Source organism: Melospiza georgiana, chromosome 1 (genome assembly GCF_028018845.1).
Source record: "Melospiza georgiana isolate bMelGeo1 chromosome 1, bMelGeo1.pri, whole genome shotgun sequence".
Taxonomy (NCBI): domain Eukaryota; kingdom Metazoa; phylum Chordata; class Aves; order Passeriformes; family Passerellidae; genus Melospiza; species Melospiza georgiana.
This window is the reverse complement of record NC_080430.1, coordinates 120448251-120461913: the sequence shown is the minus strand read 5'-3', so window position 1 is coordinate 120461913 and position 13663 is coordinate 120448251. Positions and strand designations below refer to the sequence as shown.

At 41.5% G+C, this 13663-nt stretch overlaps 2 protein-coding genes across 7 annotated transcripts in view; one reads left to right on the top strand and one right to left on the bottom strand.

Annotated features, from left to right (window-relative positions):
• Positions 1–2022, bottom strand: part of CSPP1 (centrosome and spindle pole associated protein 1) — a 62686-nt gene extending 60664 nt beyond the window's left edge. For all 6 annotated transcript variants that reach the window (XM_058019118.1, XM_058019098.1, XM_058019128.1 and 3 more), the window contains exon 1: positions 1967–2022. The gene's annotated coding sequence lies outside the window, so the exon portion shown is untranslated. The remainder of the gene's footprint in view (positions 1–1966) is intronic.
• Positions 2023–2933: 911 nt separating this feature from the next.
• Positions 2934–13080, top strand: COPS5 (COP9 signalosome subunit 5). Its single transcript, XM_058019332.1, has 8 exons — positions 2934–3122; positions 3238–3472; positions 5986–6114; positions 6590–6655; positions 8098–8183; positions 8987–9098; positions 9806–9954; positions 12687–13080. The coding sequence occupies exons 1-8, from the start codon at positions 2965–2967 to the stop codon at positions 12769–12771; spliced, it is 1020 nt and encodes a 339-aa protein (XP_057875315.1). The 5' UTR covers positions 2934–2964; the 3' UTR covers positions 12772–13080.
• The last annotated feature ends 583 nt before the right edge of the window (positions 13081–13663 follow it).

Here is a 13663-nt window from a genome sequence, read left to right as displayed (position 1 = left end):
ACCAAACTCACAGGGAACTGTCAACTTCACACTGGCTTCCCATGGCTGCACAAACACACTGAGGCACAGCCTGACACTGCAACACCAATTCAGAACAAAATCTTTTATTTTCAGTATAGCAATGCATTTGAATTCTTTTTGTGCATTTCTAGATCCTTGCAGTTACTAGTAAAAGTAGCAGAATCAAAACCAAGCTGGGAGATATCGCTCCATGGCATGTAGAGAGCACAAAAGGAAAGTCAGAATATGCTGTAAACACTTAAAAATCTATCCATATGCCCTCAAAATTAAGAGTGTAAGCATATTTTTCTAGCTTTTTGGAAAACAGAGCATTTTGTAAATGGTATTTCTGAAAAATGTTTGAGAGGATGTATCTATCAGCCTTTTTTTAGCTCTTGCAACTTTAAATCTTGGGTAATTTGTATTCCCAAAACAATGCATTATTCAAAGTGAAATTCCATTAAACATATTGCTGCTATATATTCAAGTACTATCTGAAAATGTCTCATAAAAACACGTTTAGACATTTTTTTTCTTTCAAGAAGATTTTAGACTTTCATAGCCTCTTTTCCTTAGTCAAAGTTTTCACAAAAGCAACTCTAAGTAATTAGTCCTAGGTAGACTTCAACTTAAGCAAGCATACTAAGCAATAGAAAGCATGCAGATATTCAAGAACAATAAGTCAAGTTTGAACACGAGATTTTTATTGGACCTATGCCCAAAGAGAGTTAACAATGTACATCTCTCTATTCAAGGTATCCAAAACATCTATGTGCATATGTATTGTACGTACTTTATTTGCCTATGTATTGTGTAGCTACTTTATCACCTGAAGCAATGTTTACTGCATTCCATTTTAATCTTTCCTTTCCCCTCCTAATTGTTCAGGGAAACGCACAAAATTTAAAATCAGCACGTGCAAGCAGATTTCGTCTGTTCCGAGCCACCATAATATTGAAATATCATCAGGAGCACCGGCAAAATGGCAATCCCCATCCACGTGAACTGCAGCGCGGGTGGCAAGGAGGGAAATGCTTTGAAAGAGCAACTGTGTGCCACGTTTAGTAATTGTACTTACAAGTTACACGGCCACTAATTGTGTCATTAAGAAACATTGCTTAAAGTTTAACCCGAACTTCCTAAGGAATCAGTACTGACTGCTTCTGTACCCTTGTGAACGGCATTTAGAATAAGCTAGAGACACGCTTCCTGCACTTTTCTTTCAAATTCAATGCTGGAAAAGCACAGATTCCAGGGTCTGGCCGTTCACAAATAATAAACTCTTGACTAATGCAACGCGACTTTTTCTCAGCTGAGAAGGCAATCTATCCTCTGAACAACCAAGCAACAAGTTTCGCGAGTTACTTTCCCTCCACTACAGGCCTTATCTATTTTTCAGAGCACGCAGTTTGATCCAAAAAGACACTAATTTCGAAAACTTTCAGACCCAGGAGATCAGGTTTATTTCTCCAAGAGCCACAGCTCGGGGAAGCGCCTCTCCCCCGGCCTGCAGCGCTCGCCTCCCAGGCTCCCTCCCTCTCTCTCTCTCTCTCTCTCTCCCGGGCAGCGGCTCTGGGGCGCTCCCGGAGGCTCCGCCGCCCCAGGGAGCAGCTGCGGGGCGGGGATGCGGCACTCGGGGCTCGGCCCCTTTCCGGATCGCGGCGCCGTTGTCAGGCAACGGCCGCACAACAAGCGGCCCCACCGGAGGGCCGGCACCAGCCCAGCCGAGCCGAACCCGGCCGAGCCCAGCCGAGCCCGGCCGCCCCCGCGGGGACCCCCAGGCCCGGCGGTACGCCCCGGGCGCGTCCCCGCCCCGTCCCGCTCCGGAGCCCGTCCCGCTGCCCGGCGAACCCCCCTCGCTCCCGCCGCCGCCCGCCCGGGCTGTGCGCGATGCGGGCGATGGAGCCGCCCGGCGGGGCTGCGAGGAGGGTCCCCGAGCGCCGCGCCGCCCCCGCCGCCCGCTCACCGGTACCGGCAGCCGCGGCTCCGTCGGCGCCCCGCGCGTTACTGCCGCCCCGGAACCCGGCGGGCGGCGCCGCGCAGCGCCCCCCGCTGCCCCGGAGGGCGGCGCGACCCGGCCGCCGCCTCCTCCCGGGCGGGGACAGGCAGCGGGAGGGGAGGCGGCGGCGGGCGGGCCTGCCAGCGTCCCGGAGTAGGGCGGGTTCGAAAGGACCACAGCGGGTCACCCGGTCCAACCTCCCTGCTCAAGAAGTGTCACCCTAGAGCACAAGGCACAGGGTGGCATCCAGACGGCTCCGGAGTGTGGCCAGGGAGGGAGACTCCACAAGCTTTCTGGGCAGTCTGTTCCAGTGGTCGGTCACCTGCACAGGAAAGCAGCTCTTCCTCATCTTCGGGGAGAATTTCCTGTGCATCAGTTTTCTTGCCTCTTGTCCTATTGCTTGGCACTTCCCAGCAGAGCCTGGCTCCATCCTCTTGACGCCTCCCACTTTAGATGCTTATATACATTGATAAGGCCCCCTCTCAGTCGTCTCTTTCTCGAGGCTGAACAGGCCCAGCTTCCTCAGCCTTTCTTCGCGAAAGTGATGCTCCCGTCCCTTAAACATCTTTGTTGCTCTCCGCTGGACCCGCTCCAGATGCTCCGTGTCTCTCTCGTACTGAGTAGCCCCGAACTGGTCACAGTAATTTAAAAAGCATAAGTCAATAAACAAATGGATAAATAGTGAGAAAGGCCTGGGCCCGGCCGGGGTCGGGATTCTGCGGCGCCGCTTCACGGGGCGAGCGGGTCGGGCCCAGCCGCGTGTAGAGCCGAGCGCGGCCGCTGGGGGCGCAGCGCCGCCCGCGCCGGGCCTGCGCGGACCGTACCACCGTCTGTGCGTCCGTCCGTCCGTCCGTCCCCCCGCGCCGCGGTTGGTTCCGCCGGCGGCCCGGTGCGGCGGAGCGGGGCCGGGAGAGGGGCTGTGGGGCCGGGAGAGGGGCTGTGGGGCCGGGGCCCGGTGCGGGGCGATGGCGGCGGCGGGGAGCGGCGCCTCCGGGAGCGGCATGGCGCAGAAGACCTGGGAGCTGGCGAACAACATGCAGGAGGCGCAGAGCATCGACGAGATCTACAAGTACGACCGCAAGCAGCAGCAGGAGATCCTGGCGGCCAAGCCCTGGACCAAGGAGTGAGTGGGAGTGGGAGCGGGGCGGCGGAGCGGGCGGGCGGGTTGGGCGGGGAGCACCGGCCTGACCTGAGGGTTCTGCCTTCCCTTGCCTTCCGCGGCCTCTGCGCTGCTGCAGCCACCATTACTTCAAGTACTGCAAGATCTCCGCGCTGGCGCTGCTGAAGATGGTGATGCACGCCAGGTCCGGCGGCAATCTGGAGGTGATGGGGCTCATGCTGGGCAAGGTGGACGGGGAGACCATGATCATCATGGACAGCTTCGCGCTGCCCGTGGAGGGCACCGAGACCCGCGTCAACGCGCAGGCCGCCGCCTACGAGTACATGGCTGCCTACATCGAGAACGCCAAGCAGGTAAGGAGAGCTGGCAGGCGGTGTCCGACCCTCCCCGCGGAGATCCTGTGTGTCTGGTGAGCTGCAGGAACATCCCTGGAGGGTTGCAGGCTTCCTCCCTCCCCCCGTGATGGAGTGCCTGCCCCATTGTCCTGTCTCTCCTCAAACGTGACAGTAAGAACTGTGTCAGCAGCACGGAACGCAGGGGCCTGTAAACATTGTCACATACAGATTTCCTTGACTTGCTGTAGGTCATCAGAGGTTGGACACGATGGTCTTGGAGGTCTTTTCCAACCTTAATGATCCTACAAAAAGTAGTGCTTGCTCCTTCCCTTTATACGTTATTTTCATTGCTGAGGAAGTGTTTTTATGGCTGAGGCTGCTGGCTGTGTGAGAGAGTGTGTTTCTAAAATAACTGATACTTCTTTCTAAAATCAGTATGCAAAATTAAATATATGTGTGCATTGGACGTACTTAGTATTTGTAGATCAGAATTATGACATTTATTCTTACAGTCTTCTGAGGTCTTAGTGTACAGCATGCTGCTCTTTTCCATTAAAAAAGACATATTTGTGAAGGAATAAGTAAGTTTCAGTGCAACTTAATTATTCATATTTATCATTTGGAAATTTAGATGAACAGACTCACTTGTCTGTTTCCCATCTTCGTCACTCTCTATTCCAAGATCCACCCTATACAGTTAAGTTCTCGTGTGCAGAAGGATAACAGAAACACAACTTGGCTCTGATGTGGAAACCAGCACAGCATATAAGGGCACTTGCTGATGGGCCTCTTCCAGTACAGGACAATTCTATACTATAACTTGAAATGACTTTAACTCTCCAAGCTCAAACAGTTTTGATACCCAGTTGACCCACTGATTTTTAAACCCGCTAAAATTAGAAGCCCCTTACATACTAAGTGGATATAACAGAGGAGTATTTGGGTTCTTTTGGAGAGTTGGACTTATATTCATAGCCTTACATAGTGTTGAAGATCTTGAAATGGATGTGCATTAGGCTGAATCATAACATCAGCAAAGAGTAAACATAATGCAGAAATATTTATGTTCTGGGGCTTTTTAAAATAATTAATCCCTGTGAGAAAATGCAGAAATAATTCATTTAATCTAGAATGTTTTCTCTGAAGACAATGTCGTGATGCTTATACTCTTGTTGCAAAAAGTAGGTAAATTGAAGAGACGTCTTTGCCTAAAGATACAGTAATGCTATCTTTAAATACAGATATATTCATAGAATCCCATTCTTAGGTAGAAATACCAAATTTCAAAGTGGTAAGTATATAGCATAAAATTGTAAACAGCCTGTCTTATGTTTAAAACAGTCCAGGTTTCTGTAGGAGTTCTTATGTGACAGGAAATGTTTATTTTCCCCTTGTTTATGTTGTTCAGTTTTGTCTGTAGTTGGTTTCACGATTTTAAAAATGAACTTGTGTGCAAATAAAATAACTCAGCTTTCCCGGTGCTCTGGCAGAATTTTCATGCTGGCTGTTTCATATTTGATTTTAGCAAGCACTTGTTCCTAGAACAGTGGCACTTAGAACTATATACTTTTCTTTTTATTATTAGGTGTAATGTAATGCTCTTTTTACCATTAGGTGCTAGTTAATATATGCCCCTATAGAAATGCTTTATAGATGCTGCTGCTTCAGTTAGTTGATTCTCCATGGACAGGATCTGATCTTAATGTAGTTCAAATGTATCATTTGACTTTGAAAAATAGCACACGTTCTTTAGTGTTTTGTTAGTCTCTCTCATGGGAGTTGTAAAGAAAATATAAATATTCTTCACCAGTTAAAAAATAAAGTAGGCAGTTTGTATGTTCTGTCTCATCATTACTGGAGCAGCCAGTAAACAATTCCTTAGAGAGGATTACAAATATTCAGTTCAATGGATGTTTATTCTCCTGGGGTTTTTTGGCTTTGCTCCTTTCTCTTCCAGCATTTTTAGAGATAGCCAGGTGTATTATTTGGAAACTCCTATTTTGAGGCTTTATCTGATAAAAAGTTGTCAAAATTTCATCTTTTGGCTTTTAAACCTGACTCCAGGCAATAATTTCTGTCCCTTCTGGTGTTTGAAAGCATGCCTTTGAAGTTATTTTTTAAACCTACCACTAATCTAATAGTATATGCCTGCGAGATATGTTACCATACTAAATAATTAATTCACTACTGATGTTCCCTACGTTATATGAGGTTAGATATACTTGTGCTGTATCACTAAGAAATTTCTCAGCCCTGCTCACTGCAGCTCACCATCCAGCTGTGTGGAACCTCTTCTGTACTCCAGCTGTCACTGAAGAAGGAGCTCCAGGCTCCTTGAATGCCTTTGTGCCGTGGCAGCAGCTGTGGCAGAGAATGCCAGTGCTACTCGTATGGTTTCTAGGGAATCGGGAGCGGAAATTCCTGTTTATCCTGGCGCGCCTTGCAGCGTGCTGGAAGTGCCGCTGGAGGGCAGCCGGTGCTTTGGGAATGGAGCTGAACGCCGGGGCTGTCCCTTCCCTGCTCTTTCTTAGGTGGGACGCCTGGAAAATGCCATCGGCTGGTACCACAGTCACCCCGGCTACGGCTGCTGGCTCTCGGGCATCGACGTCAGTACCCAGATGCTCAACCAGCAATTTCAGGAGCCCTTCGTAGCAGTGGTTGTAAGTACTGGCTGGTGGGGATAACCCTGCACAGCAAATCACGTTGAGGGGAATAATTTTTGGATTTTTTGATTTCTGTCTCTTAGCATTTTAGCAGTGTGTACTTTGTGTGATGGAGGTGTTAGATCCATGCTTTAAACTGGTGCCACTGCTTCTGCTTTGCTGGCCACATACTGGGCAAACCAGTCGTGTTGCTTGGCTAGACCATGTTCACTGCATTGTTTCAGTTGTGGTATCCTTCTTAAGCATTATTCCTTAGGAAATAAGGAAAATTAGTTTAAAAAATAATTCACTGAAGGTTATTGATACTCCCATCCTTTTAGAGAGTCTTATACCAACACAAAAAGTACTGTTTGTGACAGAACTAACACAATTTGCATGAATTACATTTCTGAAATAAAATTACTATAAACTTAATTTCAGCCTGTAATAAATAATAAAATATATGTAATGAGTTTTTCCTGTATTTCTACAGATTGATCCAACAAGAACAATATCTGCAGGAAAAGTAAATCTTGGAGCTTTTAGGACATATCCTAAGGTAAATAGCTAAAATTATCTAAAATTATTTAGTGTGTGAACACTGAACTGTCTTTAAATGATTGTCTGAGTTTGGTCTGCTGTGCTGTACTGAATGTTCATTCCAAAGGAAAATGTGTCCATACACTTGTTTCTGCATGCCTTTTTATATTGGATTACATTTATAAAGGTTAACTTTTATTTTGGTTTTCATAGAGGTTTGGCAGTGTTAAATCAATTACACAGCTTCAAAATTGTGGAACTGTCCCAAAATTATGTAGCTTTATATACCTGGTTTTTAATGGATATAGTTGTAGGTAGCAGTCATCAAAATTGTTTTATGTTAGTTGTTCTCTGTTTATTTTGTAGACCTAAACTCAAATGTTAATAGCATGTTTAATATGTTGTAATTTGCGTTTCATTTTAGAAAAGGAAGCTTCAAAACTATCTACTTAACTTTTTCAAATAAATATTACGAATCTTCACAAACTAATGTACAAAAAATTAATGAAACAGTATGGGTTAGGCTTAAAACTAAGAAATCACATCAGTATTGGAGATCTACATCTCCAAATGCATCCTCTCATGTACACTTCTGGCTATGCTATTTAATTTCAGTCCAGTGAGGTTCAGGTATATCTTTTAAATACCCAGTTATGAGTGACTCATCAAGAACTTCAGACAGGCACTCAATAAAACAATTACCAAAATTAATTGCTTAATAAAAATTAAATTTTGTAATTAACAAAAATGATTGTGAGAGGTCCAGGCATTATTCAGGCATTATTTTTGTGTTGACAAAACCATAAGATATCTTAGACAGTTTGTGATTCAGGAGAATATTCACTTCCGTGGGCAAAATCAGTTCATAAATACTTAGAGAATTTTGAACAGAGAGAAGAATTCTGTGCCTGAAAACCAAATCACATCTGGAAAAGGCACATGAGAAGCATATTTTTATGGAGTTCTCACAGTGGACTGCAGGCAGTTCTTGCTTAGTCAGTAGCTGTGAATGGCACCATCTTGGCTAAACAAGCAACTGAAAGTTTTAGGTATCTCTAAGGCATATCCATGGATGTTTCTTCCCTCTTCTCAAATCGTCCCTCAAAATTTCCAAGAATAGGTAGAGAAATACTGTCTAAGAAGAAGTTTGCCCTTTCTTTGATCTAATCATAGCTACTTATTTGAAAAAACTCAACTATAACCACTACTTTGCTTTTGATAAACCTACAAATGTAATGACCAGTACAGCTCGTAAAGCCAAATGTCCTGAGATCCAGGAAAATTCCAAATTTCAGACTACCAGGGAAATGTCATTTTCTCTAGACAGAAAAAAAGAAAAAAAAAAAAAAAAACCAACAAAACAACTAGAGTTGCATAAGCTAGAAACTTTTTTGTAAAGTTTAGGCATTCTGAAAAGCCTCAGAATTACTGTGTCATTTTTGCCATTTGTTAAATTTTTAGGGCTATAAACCTCCAGATGAAGGTCCCTCTGAATACCAGACTATTCCACTCAATAAAATAGAAGACTTCGGTGTACATTGTAAACAGTAAGTAACAAAAAACTACTAACTTTTTTTTGTGTGTTTGTGTTTAGGTTAGTGATTCAGTATGGAAAAGTAAATCTCTTGTAGTGTTTCAAATCTTGAAGTTAATGTTGCTTTAGCACTCTTGTTTTTGTGAAAAAAGGGTTACTGGCGTTTATCAGGAGATGTTTTTAAGGGAGAACTGCAAAGATAAAGATGAACCTGGTTAAAAGCTTTAGCAGCTGGTTGCTGAACACTTTTAAGTAGTGATGCCTTGCTGGGTCACATGTCTGTTGATGAGCAGGACTGGGGAGGCTGTGATCCCACTGCTCCTCTTAGTGGGGGCAAGTGTTGTGCATTACTTTTCTTGCATTACTGAGTGTTCATTTGTAACACCACTAAAGCCTGGCTTTCAAAATAGGTGTGGTAGGATGTAGGATTGTTTGCCTGTTTGTAACATTTACTGCTACCAGGCATTCCTCAAGAAGTTAGAAGTGATACATGCAAAGCTACAATCATCTGTAAATTATTACAGTATTGAAGAACCCAAGCATGAAATATGTTAAGAGAATAATATTAAAAACTCTTGCAATCTCATTTAGCAGAACACAGCAGTTTGTGTGGGGATTATGTATTAAATATACATATGAATTAGTTATGGAACATCATACAGAGAATTGGAACTGGCAGTAACCTTAAGTGCTTTGAATTTTTTAAGATATATGTCATTGTTAAGGATTTTTTGAGTTGCATGTACTTTGGATGTGACAGTCAAGCAAGACATTTTTAGAGGGACACTTCTTTTGTTTGCATGTCTGTTTTTAAAGGTATTATGCTTTAGAAGTCTCGTACTTTAAATCGTCTTTGGATCGTAAATTGCTTGAGCTGTTGTGGAACAAGTACTGGGTGAACACTCTCAGTTCTTCTAGTCTACTCACTGTAAGTACCCCAGCTGTGTGCATTCGTGAGTCTGAAAGCCAGGCCCTCTGCTGTAAAATACTTAATAGAACACTGATAGATACAGACCCCACATTAAGAATCTGTCCAGTAGAAGAAGAAGGGAAGGTTTTCCTAATCATAAATACTGAAATGTTCCTCATATCTGCTCTGTAAAAGTAGAAGGTGGGAATAACACATTTAATTTTACTGAGTTCTGTTTATACACGTAGATTTTGTTTTAAATAGTTTTTAACCTTGTATCTATAGAGAACTGCAATGAATAACGGTGTTTAATAAGTAAACACTTTAAAAAAATAAACAATGGAACTGTTAAAACTAGGTTACAACAGAAGCAGTGCAGGTACACCTTCAGTGTAACAGCTGAGCATCAAAACCTTCCCTTTGCAGAAGCCAATTTTTTTTTCTCTTGGTCAAAACCAAGTTTTACTTACTCCTACTTGACTTAGGGCATGGGTTGAAAGTAATTAAAAGAACCCAAACCAGGCTTTAGGGATTGGGCATTTGTCAGATGTTTAGCTTCTGTTCTCTTAACCACCCGTCATGTTTTATATCTTCAATTTCAGATACAGATTCAAATATGCAGCACTACACTTTTAAAAATGTTTCTCAGATGGGGTTTATTTTGTGTACCAATGCTTGAATTTTTAGCTTAAATTCAAAATATTTATTACTTTCTTTCTCTTAAGAATGCTGACTATACCACTGGCCAAGTCTTTGATTTGTCTGAAAAATTAGAACAGTCAGAGGCTCAGCTTGGAAGGGGCAGTTTCATGCTGGGTTTAGAGACTCATGACAAGAAATCAGAAGACAAACTTGCAAAAGCAACAAGAGACAGGTAAGATAACACATCCATGTGTGCTTCATGTAAAAAGTATTACTTGGTTTTAAAGTTTTCTCATGCCTGCAATTGTAACCTGAGAAGATTAGAGATAAGAGTTAGGTTGTAGGTAGAAATGAAAGGGTCCAGAAGTCACTAGTTGTTTTTGAAAGTTAAAGAAAATACTGCCTATATTAAACCTACAATGAATTTTTAATTTTAGGGCGTTTGGAATAAATTTAACTCTAGTTTATTAAACAGAAAATGCTGGAAAATTCCATCAATGTCTGACAAACAAAAAAATGTTTTCTGTCTAAAGCAAAATTGTAACTTTACTAGAAATGACACATTTTTATGGTTAATCAGGTTAAAACTAACAGTAAGTAAAATTATGGTATAGAACATGATTTTAAGAACTAGTGTTAACAGTCCAGTAAGTTTAGTTTACACTTGTCTAATACTTTTACTAATGTAAAAATTATGAACTCCTTTTTTCATATTTCTTAAATAATGTATCTTTTTTTAAGAAATAAGAAAAGGTTGAGTTTTTGTTGTTGCTTTTTGTTTTTAAGAAGTGCCTTACAGATATTCCGGCCTTTATATTTAGCTACCCTGCCTGACAGCAAATACTTGCTGTTGTAAGTTAATAAACTTCTTATCACTAGGTGTACAACGTTATTTCAAAGAAGTTGCAATATTTTCCCTCAGTTTTCCCTGTGTTTATTGGTGATCAGCTCTGTTTATTTTGAGCTTTGAAGTACACAAGTTGCTTCTCAGCAATACTCACATCTCTTTCCCATTAGCCTTAAGAATTATATGTGTGCTTAGACTATATCATGTTAGAGTCACCATTTTTCCAAGTAAAAGCTTTTAACCAAGGTTAATAATATCCAACAGCTCTACAGCTGGGTTGTTCAAGTACATTGTATTTGGCAAATTTCAGACTTTGAAAACCAGGAAATACTGCACTTTATATAGTGGCACAAACTCAGGTCCTTCTGTGAAGGCAGAACTCACCTGCATTCATCTTAGGAGTATTCTGAGTGAGATGTAGTCATTACATTGAATAAGGAAACAATTCTGCAGAATCCCTTGGAACAGAGTGCAAAAACTGAACAAAATCTGGAATATTTGCATTTGCATGTTTTCAGATGTTGAGGCTTTCTGTCCCTCTTCCCCATGACTTTATCTTGCTAACAGAACAGTTTCCTGGTATTCTCTCCTCCTGACACACCTTTGTTTATTTTTCTGCAAAGTTAACAGCTCTTACAAGTTTCCTAACAAACATGATCGAGTTGCAGGGGGGTTGACTTTATAAAAATTAATACTCATTTAGCCTATTTTAATTGCAGAATACATTTGCAGTGGAGTTAATCTGTTGCTAGCTCATAACAGCCAGGTTAAATGATACCTCCCAGTTCTTGTAGGGAAACAGAATAGCAATGCTTTAAAGACATGAAGAGGAGGGAGTTGCTGATAAGTTTACATTGCTGTCTGGAGTCCCATAAAACTGACTGCATTTTATTTTCCCCTTACTCTCACATGTTTACAGTTATTCTAAGAAATAGCTCTTTATCTGATCATGCTACTATATTATTTGTTGCAGTAGTTCTAGGCATTTTTCTTTTCTGTTTTTATTTAGTCTTCATCAGTAGTTGGTTTATAAATTGTAAGGGATTGGAAGGAATTGCTTTTGTCAAAAATTCTGCTTTCCTGTGCAACAAAAGCTACCATAGTTCCCAAAATTGAGTGTAACACTTTTAGAGATGCATGTTTTTCTTCACTTACTGATCTTTCCTAACAGAAAAGACAGTGGAAGGCCTGTGCAGACACAGGACAATTAATTTGGTGTCACCCGAAATTACTCTGAAGAAATAAGGCTGCAGAGATCACTAAAGGATTGTTAGACATACCTGCTTTGGGAAAACAGTGCTGTAAAGCATTAGCATCAAGGTGCTTCCACTGGGCTGTATGATAAGTTCTGGTACTGTCCATGTACATCTCTAAGCCATTTTCTAAGAGAGCACATGCATTAGCCAAGTTGTGCTCCAAGTCAACTTGCTTTCCCTAGGATTCCTTTATCTGTCTAATAATTTGTCCCTGTTCTCCATGCCTTCAGTCCTGATTCATCTTTTGCATTTTTACAGTCTGTTTTAATTGTTAGTTTGACACTACACTGCCCTATGGCAGACACTGGGGAAAACTTGGATCAGTAGGAATCCTCTCAGCTCTTTGAAGTTTTGCACATTACATAATTTGACCAATAACTGATTTTTTTTATAAACATTTCTTTAATGTTCCGTGTAAAGTTTCTCAGAGGAACCATGGTTACTGTACACTACTGTCCTGGGCTTGGGCAAAGGAGATAGAGAGCAGTGAGAGTCTGCAGGTATTGATAATACCATTGATAATACCAGCTGATAGCTCCATTCCCCTAAGGATTTTTTTTTTCTTTGTTCAGATGACCATAGAGCCCACTTGCTGTTGTTAATGTAAGATGTCATAAATTGCAAGACAAAGTTTTCTGTTATTTCTGTGGTTTTGTGTGTATGGTTAGTTTGCGTTTCAAGTAACAAAAAGGTATTGGCAACAATGGCTAAATTGCTCTATGTGACTGTTCCTTTCTGGACAGTTTTTAAGATTCATGGGGTTATGGGCACCCTGAACTTCCAAAACAGCTGGATATCTTCAAGGAAAATGACAGTTCAGTTCAGTTTTTGTCCAACATTGAATTTATACTTGTTTTTCAGCTGCAAGACCACCATAGAAGCTATACATGGATTGATGTCTCAGGTTATTAAGGATAAACTTTTTAATCAAATTAATATAGCTTGAAGTGCATTACCAGTTGATATGTATCTCCAAAGCAGAAAATACCATCGTTTCTTTTGCTTGGACTTGTTCAGTTTGGAAATGAAGCTGAAGCGGAAAATTATTCATTTAATTTGTAGTTCTTTAATATTTCCCACCTGTCTGACCAGTTTTAAAGAACAAAAGGTTCCAAAATGTAGTGCAACTTTTTGTTCTTTATCATAAACCAGTTTGCAGAATTGTTCCAAAGAAAAATAAATGTGACTTACTGGATTTTGCTCTTAGATATTTATCTCTATTACCCAACTGCAATAAAAGAATTTTGAAACTAAATGTGCGTTTTGGGCCTTGATATTTTTGGCAAATGTTTATCTTCTCTTTTTCTTGTTGTTCTGTGGAAAAATTCTGTCTGCACAGATTAGATAGGTAACCTATGTAATGTAAGAAGTTTGTTTCTCAGATTTTAATATCTGTGCTTAATTTTAAGAATTGAAATCCCACTTGTTTATCTTTCAACAAGTTATTAAATTTAATGGAGCCTTTCCTGATTGAGGTTTACTGCTCCAGCCAGAAATGGTTTCTTTCACAGTAATGAAACATTTATGCATGGTACAACGGTGTTTTGCTTACAGCTTCGCACTCATGATGGACATTTTATATTTCTAAATAGTCAACTATTGACCAGCTCTGCAGTGGAACTCATAACATGGTTATATACCATTATTCTTCTCCTGTAACTCACCTTCTATTGCTTGTCATAGTCACTTGTTGCATACAAAGGAACAAAATGAAAAATTACCTTTGAAATACGCATTAGGCTAATTTCAGGCCACAGATACTAAATGCATTAATCATAATTTCTGGCTTACAATGTGGTGCTGCTGCAGGGCTGATCTAAGTTTGTTTTGGAGGCTTT

Excerpts from the sequence above, each read along its gene's own strand:
- COPS5 (XM_058019332.1), top strand. The coding sequence starts at position 2,965 with ATGGCGGCGGCGGGGAGCGGCGCCTCCGGGAGCGGCATGGCGCAGAAG. Across the intron at positions 3,123-3,237 it reads GCCAAGCCCTGGACCAAGGA|CCACCATTACTTCAAGTACT; the intron begins GTGAGTGGGAGT and ends GCGCTGCTGCAG. Across the intron at positions 8,184-8,986 it reads TTCGGTGTACATTGTAAACA|GTATTATGCTTTAGAAGTCT; the intron begins GTAAGTAACAAA and ends CTGTTTTTAAAG.